At 40.9% G+C, this 27858-nt stretch overlaps 2 protein-coding genes and 2 long non-coding RNA genes across 6 annotated transcripts in view; 2 read left to right on the forward strand and 2 right to left on the reverse strand.

The window, feature by feature from the left end:
• Positions 1-426: 426 nt before the first annotated feature.
• On the forward strand, positions 427-8745 carry mon1a (MON1 secretory trafficking family member A). The gene is made up of 6 exons (XM_020087156.2): positions 427-576; positions 1029-1183; positions 5003-5392; positions 5710-6475; positions 6596-6743; positions 7691-8745. Exons 2-6 carry the CDS (start codon positions 1060-1062, stop codon positions 7829-7831), a joined length of 1569 nt encoding a protein of 522 aa, XP_019942715.1. The 5' UTR covers positions 427-576; positions 1029-1059; the 3' UTR covers positions 7832-8745.
• An 844-nt stretch (positions 8746-9589) lies between these two features.
• Positions 9590-27736, forward strand: mst1rb (macrophage stimulating 1 receptor b). 3 transcript variants are annotated; one of them, XM_020087137.2, is made up of 21 exons: positions 9598-9800; positions 13277-14582; positions 18439-18615; positions 18699-18821; positions 19685-19855; positions 19953-20113; positions 20828-20963; positions 21088-21224; positions 21549-21728; positions 21987-22086; positions 22170-22388; positions 22671-22817; positions 22997-23150; positions 23293-23382; positions 23485-23700; positions 23823-23903; positions 24111-24292; positions 24403-24512; positions 24641-24806; positions 25422-25558; positions 26608-27736. In XM_020087137.2, the coding sequence occupies exons 2-21, from the start codon at positions 13377-13379 to the stop codon at positions 26837-26839; spliced, it is 4125 nt and encodes a 1374-aa protein (XP_019942696.1). In that variant the 5' UTR covers positions 9598-9800; positions 13277-13376; the 3' UTR covers positions 26840-27736. The 3 variants fall into 3 exon arrangements, 2 of the variants coding, with proteins under 2 accessions (XP_019942696.1, XP_069368438.1); XM_069512337.1 differs by having other exon boundaries at positions 23488-23700; XR_011238912.1 differs by lacking the exons at positions 25422-25558; positions 26608-27736 and having other exon boundaries at positions 9590-9800; positions 24370-24512; positions 24641-24679.
• LOC109629407 (uncharacterized) lies at positions 21231-22283 on the reverse strand. The gene is made up of 4 exons (XR_002202699.2): positions 22152-22283; positions 21915-22075; positions 21533-21674; positions 21231-21371 (listed from the first exon to the last, which is right to left on the reverse strand). It is a non-coding gene; the product is annotated as an uncharacterized lncRNA (long non-coding RNA).
• Positions 23755-27858, reverse strand: part of LOC138405236 (uncharacterized) — an 89639-nt gene continuing 85535 nt past the window's right edge. Inside the window, exons 4-6 of the long non-coding RNA XR_011238914.1 lie at positions 24951-25109; positions 24626-24770; positions 23755-24279 (exon numbers count right to left, since the gene is read on the reverse strand). This is a non-coding gene — a long non-coding RNA (uncharacterized lncRNA). The remainder of the gene's footprint in view (positions 24280-24625; positions 24771-24950; positions 25110-27858) is intronic.

Here is a 27858-nt window from a genome sequence, read left to right on the forward strand (position 1 = left end):
ATTTCGAATCAAGTTCATTAGGGACCACATGTATGATAACACAATAATAGCCTTTTAAAAGATGTAACATATATTTTTCCATCCGGCACATGCACATTCAGTGTAAGGAAGTACCTAAAAGAAAAAAACACTTTTACAGATATTAACACTTTATAAGAATAACATGTGTTATTTGTTTTCGTTGCTCCTCGGATATTAATAAATCATTAAAAGTAATTCCCTTAATAGCATCTATTCATTTTGTTATTTTGGTACTGGAACTGGAACAAGCTTAGTGGAGTGATGCAGAATAATGCACCATCAGCATCAAATAAGGAGCTTTGGTGAATCTAACATGAAATAATACATGAAAATAGCTGTAAAATGTATTTTTATTTAATTCCAACCAAATTAGCCCAGTCATTCCTCGCTCCACAGAGCGGTCTTCTGGAAGAGAACTTCATATCCCATAATTCCTACTTCCGCCCTGATTTGGTTGACTAGCCAGTAAAGTGCCTCAGTCTTGTGTCTGTGCTAGTTAGCTAGCTGCTAACGTGGAGCTCACCAACCTAATGTAGACAGACCCGGAAATGAAAGGTAAACATTTGAAAACAACCCTTGAAACAAACGTGTCAGTGCGAGGGTGGTTAAAGCAGACACACAGCTAGCTCAGTAGCTTTAAACACTGTTGATTATGTGCTACAGTTAGCATTTGAATTGCCTTCCAAAGTTCTATATCTGCATGTCGGACGTGTCTCAGAGACTGAAGGGTGTGATCGTTACATGATTTATAGAAAGACAGAGGATGTAAACATGAATTTAAAAAGCGTGATGTACAGTCGAAACATGTCAGCCTCGTATGTTTACAGGTTTAGTTTCCCAGCAGTCACTGCACGTAGAGAACATGTCTGTTAAAGTGTGGATCATAAAGTTTGAGTGATTCACGCCTCAATAACAGCAGCACACAATCAGTTTGACCTTTAATCACAGCCTCTGTCTTAGGTTTTTGACCTTTGGTCCCACAGCTGTCTGTCTGTCTGTCCTGCCAGGTGTGTGTCTCTGCCATAAGCAGCCGCAGTGATGGATGGTGAAGCCCAAAGGGCGAGTGCATCTTGGGAGAATGGCTCTCTGGCTCCTTTGGACCACCTTCGCACTGAGAGGGGGGAAAGCCCCACTCCAGGTCTGGTGGAAGGAACTGAACCAGGTGAGGCTGCTCCACACTCACAACGCTCCGCAGAGAAGAGCTCAGACAGACCTGTAACTTCCCAGATCTCAAATACACTGTATGAATTCATCAGGTTTTTATAAAGATCATTTTTAAGTGAAATGATAAGAAAACATCCGAAGAGCAGAGTTTCTTGTAGACCAGTGGGGTTACTGCACCTTGATACAGTAAAGGCTATAATCAGAGTTTCTCCTTTTAAGCCTACGGTGCAGCACATAAGTCTAAACTGAATGAATGTGAAATCAGTGTGGAGATCACTGACCACTGTCATGGACTTACTGTAGTCTGATTATTTAATCGAAAACCTTATTTTGTAAAATTATGGCACACTTGTAATAACAGTAACAGTCTCTAATACGTTTTAAAGCACTTTCTAAATAAAAACAGAGTTCATGTTTGATTTTATAAATTGTGGATGTGATACATTGAAATGCATTGAGATGCATCGTTGTGAATCGAATCGTTGACTGCTGAATTGTAATCGAATCAAGTTGTGAGGCTGGTGAAGATGCACACCTCTACTATATACTGTGGTGGTGATACTAAGAGTATTATGTGGTGGCGAATCTCAGTCAGTGGAGACTGGAGGTACTGGGTGCTGTGGTGTTCTCTCAGTCTGAACGTCTGGCACAGAAGAGCCCTCCCAAACACTTTAAGGCTGGTTGAGCCTGTGGCTGAATGTGCTCCAGATGCCTCAGCTCAGCACAGAAAGGAAGATGAGATGGGTTTTCTGTGACAGCTCTCAGCTTCCCTCTCATCCTCTTCTCTCTCGCTGCTTCCTCTTTGCAGCAGAGCTGGCCTTCCTCAACCGCTTGTTGGGCACCACAGCGTTTAATCAATACTGACACCTCTTTCAAATATTTGCATAAAATGGAAGGGCAAAGACAAAGGATGGGATGTGACAAGCATATAAATAATTAAATACGTGCAAGTTAGGCCCTTGTGAGAGGTGGACATGCAGTTTGCAAGAGACAAAACTAACATTTGACGAGTTCACATTAAAAGCTACTATGCATAACTGACTGTAAAATTGTTTAAATCATTGATAAGTGAACATTTTTTTTTCAGAGTTGTTTTTCTGACTTGAGATGGCATTCACAATCATTTTCCCTGTCAATGTGAATGCTAAATCTGCATTTTACTGTAGAGGCCCCTCAGTGGTGTCCAGCCTTAGAAACTTGTCTCTCCTCTTGAATGTCCATCACAAGCTCTTCGTCTGATTTCCCAATATTGAGTTGAAAGTGGTTGCTGTTGCTCTTGCCCCATCCTTTGGAGTTTTCCATTATCAATCTCTGAAAACAAAGTCCTCCGAGTTCCTCTGTACGGTACACAGAGCAGAGTCAAAGCAGATCCAGAGGTGTAGAGGGCGATGTTTCTTGTCCATGTTTGATTTGAGGCTTGTTGTTGTGGAAACAGTGAACCTTCACAACAACATTCTCCTCATCAGAAAACCTGAAACCCTCAGTGTCATCCCCATGGTCTTCCTGAAACACTCCTATCAGGGCCTCCTCCGCCCCCACACATCACTGCTGCCAAAGGCTGCAGGTGATAGAAGTTGCATGTCATCTTATGGCTCATCCCCCATGGGATTATATCACATAACATCCAACCTGTGTACAGTACACAAGGGTAACGTTTACAGTACGCCAGTGTCCTTCTGAGTGAGCTGATCATGCATCAGTCCATGGATAAGATCCACCGTCATCAACCCAAAGTAATAACTCTTCTGCAAAACTAAAACAAAAAAATAGATGGCACTACACTCTAAAATGTAGCTTCTATGATTGCTGCTTGAATCATGAACCATGTTTATAGAAAAATAGACAGAAAATCTTTGCAGTGGTCAGTGTCTGCAGTAATGTTGTTTTCCATTGGCTGCATTCTTGTATCATGAAAAGAGCGTGCATGCTTCCAGTATGAGAGTAATCAACTTCCCTCATGGTGTTCAGTGAGTAGACATCCTGCTGACCAATAGTTGCTAGGCAACAAATGGGCACATAAACCACAATTACTTATTTTTAATCTCATGATGAAAATTTTTTCCATTTTGTTTGGTTACAACCATGCAATATTAGGGTTAGTACTGAATGTTTGTGTGAAAGAGAGAGAGACAGCATGAATATACACATCCTGTTTGTGTAAGGAAATCACAACAATAATGTCTTTTGTAATCTGCATGTCACTCAAACAGCCACATTGTCGTCAGTGTTAGGTCAGTGGTCTTGTAAACTCTTGAATGTTTGACTTTATGAATAGACCGAGCGTCAGAATGCATCTTTAGTTCTGGGCTCTGTGAGATTTAAAATATACATTTCTGCTGAAATTGCTGGGGTGCTGAGGTGCTCTGCTAAACAAACTGAAAATATGTGATGTGAAAAGCCAAGATAGAAGGTTTTTGAAGAACTGAACACCTTCAATCACCGTTCATCTGAACAAGAAAGAACAATTTCAAAAGGTAGAAATATTTGTAAAAGGTTGAATCCAAGCATAAAGGTCCTGAAGCAGTTAACATTTTGATGTTTGAAAGGTTGAAATCTGCGGCATGCATCTCAGTGTGAATTTTGAGTTGCAGTTCAGCAACTCAGCATTCACACTGCATCAGCAGGAAATGCAATTTGTAGTTATTATGTGATTCCGATGTGTGTTTGAAATTAACATTTTTGGTTATGTGTCTCTTTGAATGTTGAAAACCAAACATTGGTCACAAGTCAATCAGCAGATGTCACAGCTTTGTTTTTTAGAAATACTGAACAGATTGTATACATTTATTTTCTAAAGCTTTTTCATACCAACAATCAACTAGGAACTCGTATTCTCACATTCTCTTGCAAGAGCTGTGATAAAATATATATATATATCTACTGACTGACGACAGCAGCTCACTTCTGTCTCATCCAGCGCCAACAAATCCGACTCTGACAGGACAAATGATGTAACTTTGTCTGTGTTGCACTTTTCAATCTGGACACAAATTAAGGCTGTAATCTATCACAGTTGTTCTATTTTTCTCTTTCTCTTAATTAAATAAGCTGTGACCAGAAGTCATTCATTTCTGTGGCTGCTCTGAAAAATGGCCTTTGTAGAAAAGGACGGTTCTTTTTTTGCTTCTTATAAAATGTTAATTCTTTGCAAAGCAATACAAGATACAATGTAAGATTTCAAGTCATTTGGAGGTTTTATCAGCCAGACTGTGTCACCCACTGCATGGGAGACTATCTTGAATGGTTCCTGTAGAGAAGCTGAGGGAGCTGGCTTTGTGTGCTGATCTCAGTTGAGGTGGGGCAATTATTTGCCAGTCCAACCAGTTAGTGTTTACCCTTCAAGTATTTTGTCTTTTTACTGCCGCCAAGAATGTTATGTTTGTTTTCATGTGCATATGTTTGTCAGCAGGCAGGATTATGCAAAAACTACTGGACAGGAACCAAAACCTGTGGTTTTGTCAGGATAGAACTTATTTTCACTTTCTTTAAAATTGCATGTTTTTCCACATTTTTGAAGAATGATATGAGTGTCTGCAATTTGGTGCTGATCCAATTACAAGTCTAGTCTATTGAATTTCAATTTAGTTACATAAAGGGCTTTGGTGGAGGTGTATGCTCCATGAGTGCCATTATAGTTGAAGTTTGTTTGTAAGCAATGTAAAGAATACATTACACTTAAAAACGAGCTGGTTTCAAGCCATAAGTTTTACTTCCTGCAAGATACTTTTGGTTTAATGTGCTTAATCATTCATTCATTTCACATCCATGCATCATACTGACCATCATTTGACCATCTTTTATCACTACATCAATGCAGGTGCCGGTCAGAAGAGTGCAATGTTCGTCCATGCACAGTCTTTCGAGGATCTGAGTGCAGAGGCTGAGAAAGATGCTCCCAGGGACGCTGAACTCGACAAATCAGAAGGAGAGCATGCAGAGGAGGAGCTCAAGGCGCTGGTGGGGGAAGAAAACATAGAGAAGCCACCCAACAATGCCAGTTCATTGGAGAGCAGGTCTAAGGAGGAGGATGTTAACAGTGATGCGTGGAGGAGTCACAAAAAACATGTGTTTGTGTTGAGTGAGGCTGGAAAGCCGATCTACACCCGCTACGGCACAGAGGAGGCTCTGTCCAGCACCATGGGGGTGATGATGGCCCTTGTGTCTTTTGTAGAAGCCAAGAAGAACATCATCCGCTCCATCCACGCAGGTCAGAATATAGGCTGCATCCATACTGCTCTGTTTTCATTTGAAAACGTCATTTTTGAATCTAAAACAATCTCTGTCCACATAAGTGTTTTGGTTCTGTACCAGTTTATATCCCCGTTCATACTAAGACGTCTAAAAACGCATATCATGTGACCACTCACATACACTGGGCATCAAAACATCTCGTTTTAGCAGTTGATGTGTTTTCAAAAGAAAACGTAGTAGTGTGAATGTAGTCCTAGGCTTTGCTGTACGGTGCATTTCATATGTAAAAACAAATTGGTCTAAAATGCATTTAATGAAATCTGTTTGTGTCAGATGGCTGTAAAGTGGTTTTCCTCACCAAGAGCCCCCTGGTCCTCGTGGGCGTATATCGGACATGCCAGTCAGACAAGGAGCTGCTGCGGGAGCTGCAGTACATCTATTACCAGATCGTCAGCCTGCTCACACTCACTCAGCTCAACCACATCTTCCAGCACAAGCAGAACTACGATCTGCGCCGCCTGCTGGCTGGTTCAGAGTATCTCACTGACAACCTGCTGCATCGGCTGGACAGGGACCCAGGCCTGCTGCTCAGCGCTGTCACCTGCCTGCCTCTGGCCACCTCCGCCAGGGATGTGGTGTCATCGAGCCTGCAGGCCGCCAAATCCAAAAACCTGGTGTTCTCCATCCTGCTGGCGGGCGACCAGCTGGTTACGCTGATAAGAAAAAAGGACCAGTTCCTGCACCACATAGACTTGCACCTAGTCTTCAACCTAGTTGGCTCCTCCTCGTCCTTCCGGGAGGGTGAAGGTTGGACTCCCATCTGCCTGCCAAAGTTTAACACTGCTGGATTTTTCCATGCTCACATTTCATACCTGGAGCCTGCGTCCAAGCTCTGCCTCATCCTGGTGTCAACAGACAGAGAGGACTTTTTTAACATGTCTGAATGCAAGCAGCGGTTCCTGGAGAGGTTAAGTAAGCGCAGTGCCTACCAGGCTCTAAAGGAGGCGCTAAAATCTCCCAGTTATTCTGTGGCACAGGTCGGCATCCCAGAGCTCAGGCACTTCCTGTACAAATCAAAGAGCTCTGGGCTTTACACCAGGTGGGTAGTATGTCTCTGGAATTAATTTAATGGTTAAATTTCTGTTTTAGTGGAAATCTGTATCAGTGCAAATCTTCAGGTGTTGCTCTCAGCGATATACTCTTCCTCCTCTTCCTCTAGTCCAGAGTTTCCTGTGGTGTACCAGTCTGATGAAGAACAGGAAAGGCTGATGGGTTTGTACCAGGACCTTCACAGCTGCTTGCACCATCCAACCAGACCCCTCTGTTCCTTCTACCGCTGTGGTGAAACTGAGAACCTGCTGGCATGGGTAAGACATTGTGACATGTGATGTTTTTTCTGTTTTTCAAAACTCTTTTCACAAAACGCTATGCACCAATTTTCTTCCAAATCTCACATTGCACATGATTTAACATAAGTGAACACATTGTGCATTTATCAAAGCATCTCAACGTTGTGTATCCTCATCATATTCTCATCATTAAATTTGGTCATTATCAAAACAACTTTTTATCCGAACAATGTATGCAGTTGTCAGCGCCTCATAAGCATCTTTCAGACATGCACAGCCTCCGGAGTTTCTCTGCAGGGGTTGTATGTCCGAGTCAGAGCCGGTTTCTGCAGACTTTCTCCGCCTGGCTGCCCAGTATAAAGTTCTCCGGAAGTCTGGAGGAGCCGATGTGTTTGAACACAGCAGGAAATGGTTAAAAAAACAAAACAAAGAGAAATATATCTGAGGATGAAAAAGCAGTACCATACCAACAGAAGACACCGCTAAAGATGTCAAGAGAGTTTGTGATGATAAGAGCTGACGCTGTGGTCAAACAACATCAAGTGATCTCCTCAGCGGAATTAATATGTTACATCCTGCCTCTGCCTGCTGCACCACCCCTCACCCCACCCCGCTCCAGATATTTCTGTGTTGTAAAAAAAATATGAGCGGAGATTATTCCGCTGCTTTGTTGTGTGAGGCAAACTCTAGAATAATCAGAAATGAGTTATAACCATTATGTTGCAATATTACTGTTGTAACGTTGAGGAGAAGTTTTTGAAAAGAGAGAAATGAACATGTGATCACAACTGCAGGCTGAATATGCTTTTATAAGAACAGCAATTTTTAAATCTAAAATAAAATTAGTCAGGTCAGTTTTGCTTTATGTGTTTTTCATACTGAAACTGAGCCAAAGCAATCACTGAGTTCTGCATTTGAATGGCTCTAGATACCACCAGTCTTTGTGTCTTGTGTCTTTTCTGCAGGTGACAAGCGGCTTCGAGCTCTACCTCTGCTTCAGTCCACTCGGGACCAAGGCCCTGGCGATGTCTGCTGTCACCAAACTGCTGAAGTGGATCAGGAAGGAAGAGGATCGCCTCTTCATTCTGACTCCTCTCACTTACTGAGCCCTTGCTGCCGACTGACCTCCTGGACCAGAAAGCTTTGCTCTGAACGCTGACCGGCCCGGTGCTAACAACAGCTGTGAATAAAGTAGAAGTAGTCCAGAATCCACATACTGTATGATTGTCAAAGTATTCATCTCTGGCTTCTGGGTTCTTCAGATGGAATTCACAGGTTATGTAGATAATGTGTAATGGAGATAAATTAAAGCTGTATTTTAGCTAACTAGATTTTTATACATTTTGATTTGGGTTGTGACAACAGAGGAAAGTAGCCTCAGCATCATCAAATAGTTTCATAAATGATTCTTTTACTGGAACAGACCTATTTTGCCTCTCAGATTTTAATGATATGAACACTTAAAAAACTCTTCAAATCAATAATAAAATTTGAAAGTTGGATGTTTTTCCAATACCTGCTGTACAATGTATTATTACAGGATATTTTGTTCAAATATGGTCGATAACATTGCTGTTTTTTCTGTGTTTTGACTTTACATGATGAATAATAACTGTAAGGCCCATCGTAATTTTCACCTCTATGCACTTTCTTTATGCAAAAAGCACTCTTAAGAAATGTGTTCATGAGTCTGCATCTTGTTTTACTGCTGTCAATTTGTTTCTATTAACATGTCAATGTAATTTGAATCTGTCTATTGGCCATTTGCATTTTCCTCAAGTTTTAAGGAATTTATCATAGACGTTTAGTGCGGTTTGTAATTGTTTTCTGCGTTTATATCTAATCATTAAACGTCATATTTTATGGACTTTGCTTAAGAAATGTAACACTGACACATCTGCCTTATTGAATCATGCCTTAACTAATGGTCATTGTCAAGGCTTATTGCTGCGGCACATCTCAGTGATGATGATTATACTCCTAAATTAATGATATGTAATAAAACAGACTCCTGATCAGACAGTTTGTTGTGCTTGATTCTAAACATAAACTGTGCCATAGTTTTAAAAGTACTTTGTAGTAATCCTAGTTTCCATAAAGTTGTAAAGGTGGCTGTTTTTACAACCCTGTGGTCTCTCAGTGTAACAATACATTTATTATTTTACCTATTTCTATTCTACTTTCTACTTTATGGTTGTACCTGTATTTAAGGATTTCCCCCCCTGTGTAGTGTATATATTTAAATGAGTAAGTAAGTGTCATATTTTTGGACAAATGCGGGTCTGTTGGTTAAACAATAAGTATGCTTGAATTGGTACCCAGATAAAAAAAACATGCAGAAATCTCATGCAACTTACTCAACAATTATCCTCATTACCATTGTTGTTTTTGCAGTTAGTAGTAGTATTAACATTATTCGTATTATTATTACTATTAACTGGCGCTGTTCTAATTAATAACATCATTACATCTATCTAAATATCACTCTTACTATTTTTATTATGACAACCAGCTACTCAAATGTTCCTTGACTTACAGTATCTCCTCTTTTCAACTTCTCTCCCCCATATTTCTCTGCTCACCCCAACCGGTCGAGGCAGCAGGTCTGATTCTGCTCGACGTTTCTTACAGGTCTCTCTCTCTGAACTGATGTGTTTCTCTATTATAGCCCATCTTGAGGGCTCCCCCATGTGAAGTGCCTTGAGGTAATGCATGCTGTGATTTGGCGCCGTTCAAATGAAACAGAATTGAATGTACGTTCCTGTTGAAGGAGTGTAAAGCAACACAATGCGTGTTAATTGAGTTTGTGGTTGGAGGCAGCAGTGATCCGTCAGCCCCGAGCTGAGGGGAGGAGCTGAGGCGCAGGAGACAGAGTCCCACCGGCAGCTGAGGTCACATCCTCCACCAGCCCAGTGTTCCTGTCAGGAGAGGCAGTGCTTTTAATCTTTGTTCAGATGTAATCGTGTCATCTGCTGCGATCAGTGATCGATCATCCCTGCGCTCAGGCTACAGGCAGACAGGGCGCAGAGGAGTCAGTGCTTACTTCCCTGAAGCGCACAGCTCTAACCTGCACAGGTACGTTTTCACAACACACACACATACACACACAAATACACACACTCACACACACTCACAGCTGCATGTGTGCCACACGCTCCTGACAGAGCTGAGTCTCTGGGAGCTCAAAACATTATCATACAGTGAGAAATTAAAATGTCCTCAAGTGAACTCAGGTAAGTTTAATGTGTTACTGAGGACACAGTTTTTATTATAATGTAAACTGAGATGTTGAGTTCATTGTAGGTAGTTATGTGTGTGGTATGTTCGTGAGAAAGCTATGATGAACACTGCTGTAAGGAGGCCATAGACACTTTAATTGGCTATTCCATTTATAATGTGCATGAGTGAAAATATTCAATTTAACATTAAAAATGTACATTTCCAATGACATTTTTTACTGGATTCATTTGCGTACATTTCTGTCAGTGGGTGTAATAGACAGCCCTGCCTGGCTGTAATCATTCCTAATGCTCACTGAGCGATTAGGTTATCCAACCTTTCAGGTTTTGTGCAGCTGTTGGAGTCAAACATCTTACATGTGGATTGGAGCCAGTGTGTGCTGGCACGATTCCACTACAATGAAAGCAGACTGTCTGAATTCTGTACAGGAGCATGGATGTAGACTGAAGATAAAAAAGAAGAGGCACACAAAAAATTATTTCATTTTAAAATATAAGGTAAAGTATTACGAAATTAAAATAAAGTTAAAGCAGACCTACAATCTGTCCACACTGAGGGTTTCTGCTGGGTCTGCACTGCCTTAGGATTCATTACCTGCCACTGAATCAATACATGTGTCCTTTGGGTACAATATGTTTTTTACTATTGACCCAGCAGCTTGCATGTTAAAATCCCAGTGGATCTCTGTGCTTTGATTAATGAAAGAGGGATGCTCTTTCTTACTCGTATTACCTGCAGCCAAAGTGCCAGTAAGCAAGGCATTGATTAATCTATGTTATGGTTTGCACTCCTCTCACAGCCCCCCCCCCTTTTATATTTTGTAAATTGTAATTTACAAAAGATAAAAATAAACAAACCACAAAAGAGAAGTCACTAAATATGTAAATATGACACACATTTGGTTTGACATTTGGTTCCCAGTGTATCTGCATCTTTAAATCACCTAAGAGAGAATTAACACTTGAACCGGCCCGTAAATAGCGTGATAGCACAATGAATGGAAACTCAATTTCAACCATTTGCTTTATTAACCATGAACATGAAGTCAATCAGTGCCATTACTATGTGTACACATGTCCTCTAACCTCAACCTCAGTTTCACACGGAGCAGCAAATGTTAAAATGTAACACAACATCTATGAATTATTGATGCAACGACATTAGACACTTGACTTCAAACATTTCCACATGATTGTGAAGAGAGACATCATAAGTGCTGACAATTTGTGTCATAAAGAACTTTTCTCTGCTTTTAAATAAAATAATCGGAGTTGATGAAATTCTCCGGCACGAGTCGATGACTAGTTTCATCTTGGCTTCACCTAAGAAGGCACACGCCGTCTTATGACCATCAGTCCATACACATCTTTCCCCCTGAACGGCACGTAGTGGTTGTGACAGGAATGCAAAACAGAGAGGCCAACGGTAGTTGAATGCAGCCAGACTGTGATGTGTTTGGTTAATCATCCACCAAACAAACATCTGCTCTGGATGGAGAAAAAGCTCGGAGGTCGAAACATGGTTCCATTTGGGTGGTTGTTGTTCAGAGTTTGAAGGTACAGAAAAAAAATCTCATCTCTATTTAATAAATTCGTTGCTGAACCAAAGCCATGGAGTCTTGCATAAAAGAAATGACTCATATTTGGAGAAAAGAAGATGGGATGTCAGATTAACCAGAACAAACATAAGCAGAAAGATATTAATGACCTGTGCAGGAAGTTGCAATAAAAATAGTTTTATCCACAGTCTACTACCAACACTGACCCCTCTTTGATTATGTAAACATTTTCTCTGAGCATCTGTCGCGAATCAGAGGAAGCTTTTATTTTTATGACCACATGTGCTCTCATCATCATCTGGCTCCACCACGATGATGATGTTTGTCACCTCAGATCCATCAGGATTCAACAGAAACATCATTAAGAACTCTCATTTTGGTTTTTAATGTTTCTTCACTTTTAAATAATGCTCACTCTTGGTTTGCATATGTTTCCATGAATAATATTTTTCTGTCTGGTCTCATGCAATCATTTATAGTGAAGCAGGAGGAGATGCAGGAGGTTAAATAACTACAAGAACAATTATACAGATAATCAGTAGGTTTTAAGCATTTGAAGAAAAAACCTGAAAGTTAACCGTCTAGCCTTTTCTAGAGCTGTCAGCTGCATCTCTACATTGAGAGGGGCCCTGTTGTTGGCCCCCGACCCCACAACACATTGGGGTTTCATTGTTTTGCTTTACAGACAGGATTTATTTTTTTCGAACATATGTTGGGAATGTTTGTTGTTTGCTGTGGCTTGTGTCTTACTTCCTTATATTGATATTTAAAAAAATCAAACATGTTCAAAGTAAAACCTAACATAACCTCAGACACCCAGAAGTCAAACGGTACTCAGCACAGATCATTTCATAAAAAATAATTTATAAACAAAACTGTTGATTGATAACTGTTAGTCAAAAAAAATCACTATTATCAGCAAAGTATTTTCCCAGTACCTAAAAGTTTTTGAATTTGAAACAGCACCCCATCCACAAGATACAGCCACAAGATGAAAGATAGTTGATAACTTATGCTTTGTTTAAAACTGATAACAAATATTTGATCGATCAAATTGACATGATTCATTGATTAATTGATTGTAAATGATAATGGGGCAAACCTGCAGCCTCAGGACAGTTGTGGGCAGTTGCCTGCTTTGCTCAGTTGGTAATAAAGTCACACGCTTCTCCTGCTCAGTAGCGAGGTTTGATTTATCCTTAATTTTGTGCTTTGTCACCTAATTTGCCTTAGATGAGAAGATAGAGACAATCTCATGAATGCCTATTAATTCTGACACTGACGACAGTTACATTAATATAACTTAAGACTGGAAGAAAGGGAAACAGCTAGCCTGGCATTGTCCAAAGGTTCAAACTGAATAACAGCACCTCTAAATGTGAAGAATATCAGGCTACATTTTATGCTCTTTAGAGAATGAGTGTGTCAAGGTGCTGGCAGCTGTGATTTAACCTATGGTCACAGCCTGATTAGCTTTTGTTCCTTTGCCCAGGTGTTGTGTTAAAATGTCTCCTGGCTCTAGGTTCATTTTAACAAAACACATATGAGAGTGATGTTGATGTTCCCATATAACTCTTAACAAGAAAGCAAATAAGTGTCTTTCCCAAAATATTGAAGTTCTTCTTTCACAAAGTGCTCTCAAATTCCCAAATAAATCTTAATGCTGTCTTTTCATTTGTGATGAAAATTAAAAACTTCATAATGACTGAGTAAGTTAAACTATTGATTTTCATCTTCATTTACCCTCATTCAGGCATCATTGGCTGGTGTTAAAGATGATTTGGTCTCGACATCAGACCTGGAGGTAACCCCACGTTGTCTGTACTGTTGCCCCTGTGCACCCCGGAGTGGAGATGGTCCACTGGACCACACAGTGGGGGGCATGTGTCTGGCTCCAGACCCTGCTGGCCTTGGCTGTGGCCAACTGTCCCTCACTGGCCCAGAGTCCGGTCAACTACTCTGTGGTTTACACCATGCCCTTCTTCCAGGCCAGCGGCCCCATTCAGAACATTGTCAACAACTCGTTCTACCAGGAGGTGTATGTGGCCTCTAAGAATGTGATTGAAGCTGTGAACAGAAGCTTGGAGAAGGTGTGGGAGCTCCACACTGGGCCGGCGGGAAGCCCAGAGTGTCAAATATGTAATTTGTGCGAAGTAGACAAAGATCCCAACTTCCCGGAGGACACAAACAACCAGATCTTGTTGTTGGATACGTTCTTTATGTATTTATATTCATGTGGAAGTTCTCAGTATGGTGTGTGCTATTTCCACCAACTGAACTCAAATGGAGAGCCACCGTCTCTCTCTAAGTGTTTGTTCAGAAAGGATTCCAACTCTGCGGCCTACTGTCCAGACTGTGTGGCCAGTCCTCTTGGAACCAAAGTCACCATGGTTGAAGTGGGTCAAACCGTCTACTTCTTTGTTGCCACGACTGTAAATGACAGTGTGACCCAGCGTTACGGCAGGAAGTCTTTATCAGTTCGTCGACCACTGGCAACAGAAGATGGTTTCTACAGTGACGTACGTAGCCTGACTGTCCTTCCCGGCCTGCGGAGGACATACCATATTGAATATGTTTACAGCTTTTTCACCCAGGAGTTTGTCTACTTCCTTTCTGTCCAGAGAGAGAGCCCTGATCAGGACTCATCTCCATTTCAGACTCGTTTGGGCCGGCTACCACGGAATGAATGGGAAATGAAGAGGTATCGTGAGGTGATCCTGGAGTGTCGCTTTGAGCCAAAACGCAGAAGACGGAATGTAGTCAGTGAACCCTACAAGGATGTTGTTTACAATGTGGTGCAGGCAGCGCATTTTGGCAAAGCAGGCAAGGAGCTGGCAGAGGAGTTGGGTGCGGAGGAGGAGGATGACATCCTTTACGGGGTTTTTGCAGTTACTGATGACAATGGGGTCACAGAGCATGACTCGGCACTGTGCGCCTTCCCAATGGACAACGTGAACAAAGCAATCGTCGACGGGGTGGATGACTGCTGTGAGTCCGGACCAGAGCAGCTCTCTAGAGGACTCTGCCATTTCCAGCCCTGTGAAAGCTGTCCACATGAGGTGAGTGTACCAGTCCACCAACACACAGCCATTACAAGAGGTTGCAAGTGATTAATATGGTCTCAACCTACCGGTTGAATGAAAGCAGTCCAGAAGGGAGTGTGAATTAGATTTGTTTTTTTCATATGTACAGTTTTAAAAGAAGCAGACAGAAGAGAAGATAGTATATTCAGTTGTATGGGACTGACTTCATGGAGGGATTTTAAGAGTGAAAATAAAAAGAGTAAGTGAATGTATACCCAATAACTAATCACTGACTATTAAATTGAGCTCAGGAATTACAGAAAACATCATAGCAACATGTCTGCTCTCAATCATAAAACTATTTGCCGACTTAATTTCAGTCGTATTTTGATTGGGCCCATTCAAAATCGTACCATGTGAAAGCATGCCCGTTTTTTATCACATGCACAAACATGGAGGAGATTATGAACAATCCCAGACCACTGAGACCTTGTGAAATCAGCTCATCTGTATGAACGGGAAAAGATCAAATGACTAAATATGTAATTACAGTTCTTTACTGGAAGAACGTTTCTGATCAGAAAGGACAAATAGTATAATTTGGTTCTGTGAATGTTATGGCTTCAGGTTATGAAATCAGGTAAACCCGAAACTAACCAACACTTTGCTCACAGTTCCAGACGGATCTGCGTCACTGTGCAGTAAACAGAGCCAAACATGAATACAATGAAACACTGAGGAAATGGAAAGATATTTGACGTAGCACTCAGTCCCTCCAGCTGCAATTGCTTTATTGTGTGACTAACTGTTTTCCAATATAAATCTGACTGTGGATTATTGTTTGAGATAAAAAGTGAAAGGGAAAGTTCCTTTGAGATTTTATTTGTCATTTACCTATCTGCTTTAAAAAAACTGTATTTCAAAGAAAGTTATGGCTTTTTGAAAATTACACTTCTTGCTTTCTTGGCAAGAGATAGATGAGAAGGTAGATACACTGTCACATCTGGGAAGGAAATATTAAACTGCAGCTGTGAGACAGCTAGCTTAGCTTAGCTTAGACTGGAGGCAGATAAATCAGTCAGACAGGCTGTGTTTAAATAAAAAACACAATATGCCCCTCAGCCCATCTAAAGCTCATGATGTGTTATATGGGGGGTTATGTGTTACACTGTGACTTATTTGGTCGGCATTGTAACGATGCCAACAACCAGCGAAGACTAACAATTAAATTAAATTAAAACAATACTATGAGTTAAGTCATGAGCTTTAGACCTGCTGGTAGATGGATTTGTACTCTTAAACAGAGATATCTGTTTCCCTGCTTAGCTACCTGCTGGCTCTAGTCTTATATTTTTCATACAGTCAAGTAAGGTATCAATCTTCTCATCAAATGCCAGAGAGTACAGTGAGTATGTCCTCTAATGGTCAAACTGTTGCTTAGAAGAAGAGGCCATGTTCTGCATTCCAGCACTGACAGTGAGTCATGATGCGAAAGAAATTTGAAAATGATAAGAACTAGTTGAACTGATAAGTTGTTCATGAATATTATATAAAAAATGCTGCCTGAAATTTTACATTGACAGTTTATATCCTTTTTTAAATTACATTTTAAATAACTTCATGCACATGCTCCCCTCTTCACAGTGGGTCTAATCTTGTAGATGGCGACCACATGAGAGGGATTTCTGGGATTTCTGTGAAGTACTCGGTGTAAAATACAAGGAAACAGGGACAGAAGTTGTATTTTGGATAAAAAATAAAGTATGGAAAATAGGGAGGGATGGGAGTGAGGGTAGCTGCCATCAGGGCTTTTTTCTGCATCATCTGAATGAATTTCCAAGGTCACACAGGAAGTCAGTATTTTAAATAACTCAAGATTTCATCTCATGTCAGCCAAAGAAAGTTTGCCTCCTTCTTCCTGGTGTCAGTAAATTCAACACACTTCTTATACCATTGTATACATTTGGATTTAAAGTATGTTTCTAAATTCCAAGGGATACCTGCTATTTATTTCCTTAGCCCATTACACATTTTCCTCATGATGATTTTCTTTTTTTAATGTTGAGTTAAATACTGTTGGCTGCTGGGAAAAGAGTTTGGCAGCCTGTGGTAAGGCGTCCCTCTTTAGTCAATAAAGTAAATCCTTGCCAGTTTGAGAAGTTTCACATCATGTGGAAAATATAAAAATTCCTAGCTACGATTTCACAGTTTGTGTTTTGTGGTAAGGTAATTGGATTTTGTGACAGACTATGCTGTGAGGTCAGGTCATGGCAATGACAATTTACGAATGAACACCACTTTTGATTTCGGCCGTTACATTTTCAGCTGGTGAAAGGTTGGAAAATGTTGAAACTAGCAGTTTTGTAAGTTTTAGCTGGACACATGCAGTGTTGGAGTTTCTTCTGTATTTTCCTTCAGAGAAAATCTGTTTTTACTTGGACTTATGGACTCTGTGCTTCTGGGGCCTCTGCTGTTTTGTTGCTTTTGGCTGCTGGACTGAATGTTGAGTAAGCTGTCAGCGCAACTGTTTCAATCTCAAATCTTCCATTCTCAGCAAAAAAACACAAGACAACTGAGCTGCCAACATCATCACTGGCTCAAAGATACTTAAGCTTTTTAGCACGTAATCCAAATATTAAGACATTGAATTTTCAGTGGATTGGATTTCCTTTTACCAACAAAACAAGCACAAATTGTTTATTCTTTGGTTTTATATTTTAGTCTTATGCATATAATAAGCCAGTGCCTACACAAAGACTCCCTTAAATCAAACAATGTTCCACCCTGCTCTATGTCTACAACTGCAAGATAATCTTTCTCTTGCTAATGCAGCAGGATCATCTATCATGGCCTTTAAATAATGAAATGATCTTATCATCATAACATATTCTCTGTGTGCTTCTGGTGTGCCATAGACTGTTTCTCATGGTTAGCCATGGTGACCAGGGCAGCTCACGACGTGCTAAAAAAAAAACAGCTGCTGTGTCTCCCTACATCTGTAAATATTACTGTCTGATCCAGGAGCAGCTGAACAATAAATAAAGCTGCATAACTTGTGAGAATTTGTAGTAATGACACAAAATCCAAGTTTAGAGAGTCACTCATTTAAAAGGAAAATGTAGTAATGAATATATACATTTTTCATCAGTTGATCAGTTTGAGAAAATTGTTTTCAAATTGCTTGCCTAACATACATGGTTTGTCAAATCAATCCCAACTCAGACTCCACTTCCTTCCTTTCTTCTTTGCATTCTTCCTTCCTTCCTTCCTCTAAGGCTTTCAACCTTTTAACATGGCCTTCAGCTGCAGATGGAGGCTGCTCAGTTGTCATGAGTGAGCTGGGGACAGAAGTCTCTTAATAACAACTGAGCAAACATCATTGACTTATGAAGAAAGTGTAATACTGTTGGAAGTGACAGAAAAAACCTAGTAAATGGATTTAAATTGACATGGTTTGTCACCTTGAGCTGGGATTATATATTATATATTATAAGAATAAATTCCCTTGTGTGTAATTATTTTTTTACATCATCTTTTTCTATATTATTTGTATATATTTTTAATTCTGTTTAATTTTTGTTGGTTTTCATTTGTTAGTTTGACTGCTTGGTAACTTTTTTTACTCATATTTTGTAGTTGAGGACCCGCTGAAAACGAGATGGTGCATCTTAAGGGGTTCATCGTCACATTTTCAAATAATAATTATGTTTTATCCATTTGACCTAATACATGACATAATTTTATACACACTGAAACCATAGCTCTACAGTAGGTCGTTCAACTCAATCTTCTTTCTGCTTCGCTGTATTTAAAGCCATGACCTCTGCTTGAAGACCACATTTTAATCCAGATAAACATGTCTAATAACACTTTTCTACTTCTGTGTTACTAGAGCATGGAGAACAATGCCACATGCAGAGACCATCCCACCATGGTGTCAAAGCCCTACTACAGAGTGGACCTCTTCAACAGGCAGATGACAAACGTCCTGCTCACCTCTCTGCTGGTCACTACCATAGAAAACAAGACTGTGGCCCATATTGGCACCTCAACTGGACGCCTGCTACAGGTTTACAGCAAGCGTTTACATTTATGATTTGTTGTGTTTGTATTTGACCCACTGCTAAAAATCTGTTGTGTCTGTGTCTGCAGCTCGTGCTGACGAGATCTAGTCCTGTTATATTTGCCAATTATTCGTTGGAGGAAAACCGGAGAGTCTCGTCCATTGCTGCTGTTTACTCATCAGAGTATCTTCTATTCGTGGTTGGAGACAAGGTAAGCAGTAATCCCATGTATTTAAATCCAGACACATACAGGACAGGTCACATTATGTTGACAAATGAGTTGAGAGTATAACTGAAAGTCGCGTCCTGACCCTATGATGCTCTGGAGATCTGTTCAGGTTGTTGTCCTGCCTGCATGCAGGGATCTAAGACCTTCGTCACCCTGAGAATCAATTAACGGCAAAAGCAGCTCAATAAACTTTGTGCAGAGTGGATTTTAGGATGAGACTGGATTACTAATCACGTTCTTATCATACTCCTGTGGGATGTTAGGAATATTACCTTATGGGATTGAGATTTGGACACTTAACCTTTATGCAGATTAACAGTGGTAATACATTTACAAGATGCCTGGTTGACGTGTCCTTTTGCAATGATGCTGTGTAGTGAGAAGATTCAACACATAGTTTAATTCAAATGGATTAGTTGAATTATTCATCTGTTATCAAAGAGTTTACTTCAGCACCAGGAGCTGTTCATGTGACAAACAGATGAATGCTGAATGAGGATCAGTTTCAGTTTCCATGTCTCCATTTGCATGGAAGGAAATTAATTATTGAGTAGTTCAGTGTAAGTTTAACAATGAGATTTAAATAAGATGCAAATTTTCTATTCTTGCACGTTAGAGGTTTTTATGTAAATCTGATATTCGGGATGTTATCGACTGTGTGATAGCAAAGACAAATGTCATGGGACAGGGATGGGAAGGCAAGAAATACATATCAAGAAAACCACCAGTATCACCATCTAAACGATATATTAATAGCCACATAAATATGCAATAGCACAGGGCAGCTGGGGATTTTCTCTTTAAATTTGGATTTTTAATCTGAAAAATGCTTATCTCTGCTTCAGATGATTCAGGTGCCCCAGAGAGGGCCAGGCTGTCAACACTTCCTGACTTGTGCCATGTGTTTGACGGCCCCTAAATTCATGGGCTGCGGCTGGTGCTCTGGAGTGTGTTCCTGGGAGAGCGAGTGCCACAGTCACTGGAGGAACGAGTCCTGTCCACCTGGAATCACTGGGGTGGGGTTTGTTCTGTAATCCAGGAGACGAGCATCCCTCAGATCGTAGAAGCATTTCATTTTAAGACGGTACTGTACATTCTGCTTTATTGATGCAGTTCTTTCCACGGACTGCTCCTCCTGATGGTCAAACAGAGCTAACAGTGTGTGGATGGGAGTTCCAGTCGCCCTTAAGACCCGCCATCACCTCCAGAACCCATCAGGTCCGACTGGGACAGACCGCCTGCACCGTGCTTCCAGTGAAAAGCAACAACACACAGTGAGTGACCAAGGACTTGATCTTGTTGGTTTGGTATAATCTGTTCATATCACAGTCATTTTGTGAAAAGAAATCCTCCCTTAGGATTATCTTGTGCTGTTAAAACAAAACTATAAAGCCTCTTTCACAATATGCAACTGTTGTAATGTGTGAGCCTTATGATACCCTCTTACAGGTGGTCAAAATGTCCCACTCTTAATGCCTGCATGGATATGCTTTATGTTAAATGCTAATGTTGCCATAATAACTATGACAATGCTAACATTATCATCTTTAGAGGTTGATATGGTTTATTACATAGTAATTTGATAACAGAAACTGAAAAAGTGCTATTCACTAAAAGGAAATTAGCTGGAAAATTCAGCTACCATAAAGATTCAAGATTCTTTATTGCAATAATACTGCTGCAGACAATGAAGCAACAAAATGATGCTGTTCATTTTTATAATTTATAATTTCTGTGGCATCCTAGTTTAACCTGTTAGATTTTATTTCTTTTTTAAATTCAACAACAAACTCTTTTGATAACAGGCAGTGGCTGGATTAAACTTTAAATCTGTATTTTTGCAGTAAAACTAACAAAATACTATCTTTCTTTTCTGCTGCTGTTTAAAGTCCAGCAGTTTTAATTCACCATGAAATGAAATTGGTGTTGCAGTAAGTATATATCTGCAGCAGACATGCTGACACATGTGCTTTCTTGCTGTTCTTCAGCCTGGTGTGCAAGATTCGCTCAAGGGCCACTGAGCTGTCTAAACCAGTCAACATTACAGTGGACGTGTACGAGGGCAAAGTGGAGGGACGCTACTCTATTGATGGGAAAGCAGAAATGCCAGGGTTCACATTTGTGGTAATCTTGGCTTTTATCATACACAGTACAACAATACCAATTGAAGATATAAGTTATTTCCATTTAATTTCCAACCACTTTGTCTTCAATCTTTTTGTTTTATGAAAATACTTTAATACTCCAGATTCCTAACATCACAGAAATCCAGCCCAACTATGGGCCCCGTGTTGGGGGCACACTCATCACAGTGACTGGGCCTCACTTGGATGCTGGGAAGACCAGGAAAGTCACTCTCAATGACATGCCCTGTCCCATAAAGAGGTCTGGAAATACATGTTTTATATGCATTCATCCATCTTTCCCTATAAAGACTGTTCTTATCCATATGTTGTTCCTTGCTCCCTGGAGATCAGGAGGAGTCGCTGCTCAGAATGTTTTATTGGCACGACTTATTAAACACGTCCCAACCTGTGTAGAAACATTAAGGAAGCATGGTTTGTGAAACTACAGGCTAAGACATCTCAGCATCCAGAGACTGACTCAGATGTGAACTATTTCTTACTGTAATCTTGTAAATGTGCAGCTTGTTGATCTGAAGTGTTTTCTATTAAGGTGTGGAATTCACATACCTGTGTCTGTCTGCAGGGTCACAAAGCCAAAAGGCAACGTGTCGTCCATCATTTGTCTGTCCCAGCCCATCTCAGAGGTGAGGGATGTCCCCCTGAGTGTTTTCATCGACAAGTCTCCTGTCCTCACCACAAAGGTGTTTTACTACAAAGAAAATCCAAAGATAACAGCTGTCCTGCCCGACTGTAGCTTTGACAGGTACATCAGTGACACATCCAGCACAAACAGCTCCCCAGTACATGCACTCTGTCATCCTCTCTTTTGTTCCAGTGACATTTCTGATTAATGTAGTTATGTAATGTAGTTCAGTAGAGTTTTCTCTGTAATTCAACTGATTTTATGGAGACGAAGGATGACATATTCTCATATAAATGTGGAACTTACTCAGTTGTAGGAGAAATGGTTTCCTTCGTACAGCCAGGATGAAAATGTGTCCATCATTTATCTCCACTGTAGGGGGTCAAAGATCGTCATTGAAGGGGAGAACCTGGATTCTGTTTATCGCACCATCATCCGCTTTAAACCCAATGAGAGCCACCTGAAACCTGTGACAAGGGTACATTATTAATCCTAATGTGCAGTAGAAACACTATTTCTCATCAGTGATAGTTTTAGTACTACCTGACTGTTTTGTTTCAGGAGTGCATTGGCAAGTCGTTGCCCACAAGGATGGAGTGTGTCACTCCCGTGTTCCCCAGGGATGAGACGGAGGAGGGAGAGCTTTCTTTTGACATGGACGGAGCAGTGGGACTGTGGAACAAAGAGTTCTCCTACCACCCTTATGGCGAGCCCATTCCGTTCGAAACAGACGGACACGTGCTCAATTTGTACCCTGGGTTTGATGAAGTGTCGCTACATGTAAGAGAGCTGTGAGGGTGTTTGCATTTGAATTAATGACAAAGTGTTGATTTGTAATATTTATATTGGTGTGAAAGTAAGTGAGTACAAACAGTAAACAGTACAAATACAAATTTTACTTGAGTAAAAGTAAGTCCTTGCTTTAAAATATACTTAAAGTAATAAAATTAGAAAATACTTGCTGAGTGTAGCCTACTCCCAATATAACAGAATATTTATTATAGATATTTTTAAATAACAGATTTAATGTGTCACATCTTGATTCGACCCCTTTGTCCACAGCACCAAAAGCTGAACCTGGTGAGCTCCTGTATGACCATCATCATGACCGTGGCGGGCGTTGATTGTGACGCCAAAGTCCTGGATAATGAGATCACATGCAGGATCCCTAAAAACATGACCATCCCCAGTGAGGGACTGCCAGTGAAGGTTAGTCAGGCTGGAGGTGGACACGATGAATAACTCAGTAACATGTGGATGTTGTGTAGTCCCTATGCTTGGCCAGTGATCACTACCTACCTACGTTTGATGATTGATGTGTGACAGAAAACTCAGCCAATCACAGTCAAGTTGGACCATTCCAGTGTGATGTGTTCTCTGTTCTCTAGATCTCCATCAACAGGCAGGTCCACAATGTCGGCACAGTGGTGCGAGTGAGTAACCACTACATGGTGGGCATTGTTCTGGGGATCCTGGCAGCTCTGGTGGCTGGAGCTGTCCTGGCCTTTGTTGTTATGAAACACTTGAGGAAGAAGAAGAAAGGTGGGCTCCTCTCTGGTTTGGTTATTTGGACATTGATCAAACACAAGTCTTTCAACTAGAACATCTCCAGAGTTGCAGAGGATGTGGGTGTTCTTCCTCTGGGGTTGATCATTAAAAAAAGGTGTTGTGAAATGTGTTTCAGCCTCCATGGTAGAGACGCGTTTGGCCCACAGTGTTAACCGCTCTGGAACAAATAATGTAGAGCTGTCACCAGCAGGGGATTACAGGAGAGGTGACTGTACTACGCACTTTAATACTGCAGAGCAAATTTGCTTCTGACACACATTCCTATGCAATCATCAGTAACAAACTCCTCTCTCTGGACTTTTGCCAGTAGTGTCCAGGAGTCCTGCCTCCACCCTGGTGGGTCCAGTGGTGTTCCCCAGGCTGGGCTACGCTGCACACAGCATCGATTCCTCTCACACTCCCCTCATGCCTCCAGAGAAAATCTCCATCTCCAATTTCAGGCCAGAGCTGCTGGAGGAGGTGAAGGATGTTCTCATTCCTGCCGAGATGCTTATTGTGCAGCACCACAGGATCATAGGGAAGGGTAAGATACCGCCCTGTCATTTTCTGAAATAAAAACCTTAATTATGGAGTCTTGTGAAAGCTGTATCATCAATAGAGCAGCCGTAGTCCTCTTGTCATTCATCTTGGTTGTTTTTCCTGCAGGTCATTTTGGCACTGTCTATCATGGCTACTTCACAGACCACAACAACAGAGAAATCCACTGTGCAGTCAAGTCTTTGAATAGTGAGTCATAACTCAATTGATTCATGAGCCTTTGGAATGTTCAGTAAATCCTATTTAGTTCCTCTGCTGCGGAATAATTTGCCTCAGGATCTATATTCTCTGAGAACCTTTAAAAGCAGCTTTTCACAATTGTGATTTCAGTGTCCCTCTTCCTGCGGATTTATGTCCACAATGTTTAAGTGTGTTTGTGTTTGTGTGTTTCTTCAGGAATAACTGATGTGGAGGAGGTGGAGCAGTTTCTGAAGGAAGGCATCATAATGAAGGGTTTCCACCACAGCAATGTGTTGTCTCTGCTGGGCATCCTCCTGCCACAGGAAGGGCTCCCTCTGGTGGTGCTGCCGTACATGAAGCACGGGGACCTGCGACACTTCATACGCTGCGAGAAGAGGGTGCAACAGCGGCATTAAAACAGTGGAAATGAATCATATACTTTATGTACAGTACATTTGTAACTGTTTTAATCCAGTGTCTTTGTTGTGTGTTTGTGTGATTTGTTCAGAACCCCACTGTAAAGGACTTGATTGGCTTCGGGCTGCAGGTTGCAAAGGGGATGGAGTATTTGGCTCAGAAGAAGTTTGTACATAGAGATCTCGCAGCACGCAACTGCATGTGAGTCACTGACATAATTTATTCACTGTCATTAGGCCTGAATAACACCCTTGATCTTGTGTAGGGAGATGCTTCAGCTTACAAATTGTGTTAAGGTTGTCACATCCACTTACTTTTTCTGTCCTTAGGCTGGACGAGTCGTACACAGTGAAGGTGGCAGACTTTGGTATGGCCAGAGATGTTTTTGACAAGGAGTATTACAGTGTTCAGGACCACAGGAAAGCCAAGCTGCCTGTCAAGTGGATGGCCATCGAGAGTCTGCAGACGCAGAAATTCACCTCCAAGTCAGATGTGGTGAGCAAATGAAGATCAGTTTTATTTTTTTAATACTAAGAAAATACAATGTGAACAGTTTTTAGGGATTGAATTCAGTATTAAACAGACAAGAAATACCAGGAACAGACAACTGTTCCTGGTTTTTCTTCTCTCACATCTCACCTCTCCCACATCTCTCCTCTCACTCCAACCGGACCAGGCAGATGGCCACACATCCTTAGTCTGGTTCTATCGGAAGATTGTTCCTGTTTTTCCCTCTCTGTCACAAAGTGTATTCTGGGAATCATTTGTTTTCTCCCTAGAAAATGTTGAGGTCTCAACCTAAATAAAATTGAATAGAATTGTGAAAGTTAGCATGATCTGAAAAGAGAGTAACGTGTGTCAGTTTCCCAGAACATCTTCTGTTTTGCTTTACACAGAAGCAAGAAACTGTATGGTTATACAAATTTGTTGTAGTTCCACCATTCTAAACTTAGCCAGTTTTCCTTGCTCGAGATATTTCCATTTAGCCATCATCCCAGCATTCACACGTCAGCTCTGATAGGCGGATAAAGATATTTTCTCATCAGTCAACAGCATGGTAATTCAGGCCTGTGTGTTTGGTACTTATAACTTCCACCTCTCTTGATGCAGTGGTCCTTTGGTGTGCTGATGTGGGAGATGCTGACCAGAGGAGCGAGCCCCTACCCAGAGGTGGATCCTTATGACATAACACATTACTTGCTCAAGGGCAGGAGGCTACCCCAGCCACAGTACTGCCCTGACCCTTTGTAAGTAGCGTAAATATTGGTCACCTTGATGTTCTCTAAAGAACAGCTGGGATTGTAAATTGATGATGTTTTTAAGTTTGGATACAGCAACTTTATCTCTTTAAGGGCTGCGTCATTATAACAATACATAATTACAATAACAGGAACCTACATTTACAAAGTAGAATGGAAAAGTTAACAGCACAAAGTCCAAGTAGTAATAACAACATTCAAATGGTCACTCAGTAGTGTGAAAACGAAAAATTCTCCACTACTTGTTATTCCAACATGGTTAAGCAATGCTGCTTGGGAGTTAATGTGTATGTCTACCTCCGAGATTACTTCTTTTACACACACACACGCTCTGGAGTGACTTTACAACAAAAACACTTTTTGCGGTTTTAACCATAAATCCCTTGCTCACCACCTTAAGAGAATAAATCAACCATTCATACACCTTATCCACTGAGGCCTTGTCGCACATTCCATCAAATGTGGGTTAAAGGCTCATGGTTTCACACACAGACCTAGGTAGAAAACCACTTAAGGAATAGTCGCTGGTAGTAATGAGGATAGAGCCAGCAGCCACTTTTAGCTTAACTTTAGGTTTAGTTTCCTGTGCAGGAACTTTTCCCCAACACTAGGGACCTTTGCAGGAACTCCTTCTGTTTCCAGAACAGGATCCAGGGTCTAAATAAAGCACCAGGTAATTGCTTTGTTTTGACTGGCATAAAGACAGGAAACAGTGGGAAACTGTGTGCCTGACAAAGGTCACAAAATCTTCCCACCAGCACCTCTGAGACTCACTTATCAACAAATTATGTCTAGTTTGTGTAATCCATACAAAGAGCACTGAAAGACATTGTAGTTTATCATTTTTAGAATCAGTAGCCTTCAGTCAGATCAGACACCTCAACTCTGCAGCTTTGCATAAAGGGACATTTTGTTTGCATAGTCATTTTTAACATGGTGACTAACTATGAAAGTCATTTTAGATGATCATTATGTCACCAAGGAAAGAGTTGAAAGTTGCTCATTTGCTCTTCACTCAGACTGCCCATGTTTTCCAGGTATAGCATTATGCTCCAGTGCTGGGACCCTGACCCAGAACTAAGACCCAGCTTCGCCACGTTAGTGACGGCTGTCTCCACCATCTTGTCGGACCTGGAGGGAGAACACTACATCAGTCTGAACGTCACCTACGTCAACCTGGACCAGCCGCGGCCCTACCCAGCCCTCACAGAATCTGCTGACGAATATGACTCCACAGACGTTGAAGACTCCGGCTCAGTCTCTTCCTGATCGACTTTGAGTTGCTATTGGTGCTAAAAGCAAAAGGCACAAAATAAACTCTGCGAGGTCTCAACAGTGTCTTTTACCATGAAGCGGGTGAAAGACAGACACTACATACTGTACGTTTGCATGGAAGTGGTAGAACACTGCTTTCAGGTGACTCAGCACAAGCTCAGGCCGCCATATAGGAGGACCAATGCTTTGTCAACAATTCATTTAGAACAACATTTCAACATAAATGTTTTTAATAGACATTTACATTTTTACGTCATATTTCACTAAATAATATCATGAAACCAGTAGCTTCTTAGCTAGTCAAACAAAATAAGTCTTGTGGCTAACACTTGTTATCCCTTCAAAAGTTAATTAGCATTACACATATCTGCCTGCAGGTTTGCTTGCTAACAGATTTTGTTCAGATTCACCATGTACGTGTTTCCAATACTTTTTTGCTTATAAAGACACAGACTATATGAGGCTTAACAGGCAACTAAATTTTACGCATCACATATCTGACCTGTTCCTATAGTGTTCCTCGTATTTCTCACCCAGCTAAACTTTATAAATGTACAGCCAGATCTTCCATGTGCGAGTCTAACAGTGTTGGTTACAGTGCTGACGAGAAGAGACACAAGAAGCAGAAGTATGAAGTAAAATCCAGTGGCACATTAGCTTTGTGTTACCACCTACAACATTGTGTACTGTTACAGTAGCATAGGCCTTGTGTATATATGTTTAGGTACAACATCCTCACATTTGCTTAGTTTGATTGAAGTGTAGTGATTTGTATATATTGGATCACATTTCTCAAGGTTCTGAACCCAATCTGACGTCACTCTATTACTTGTATTTCTGACACAATGTCTTTGAGAGAGTGTGATGAATTAAAATATTTATTTGTTTATAGATTTATTCTCATGCTTTGGACTTTGAGTAGTATGCCATTGTCAGTTGATGTAAGTCAAGCATGTTTTTGTAGCTGCTGTGTAAATTAACTGGTGTCCCTCGTCTTTGTTGCGGATCTCCAC

The sequence above is a fragment of the Paralichthys olivaceus genome, chromosome 2 (genome assembly GCF_024713975.1).
Source record: "Paralichthys olivaceus isolate ysfri-2021 chromosome 2, ASM2471397v2, whole genome shotgun sequence".
NCBI lineage: Eukaryota > Metazoa > Chordata > Actinopteri > Pleuronectiformes > Paralichthyidae > Paralichthys > Paralichthys olivaceus.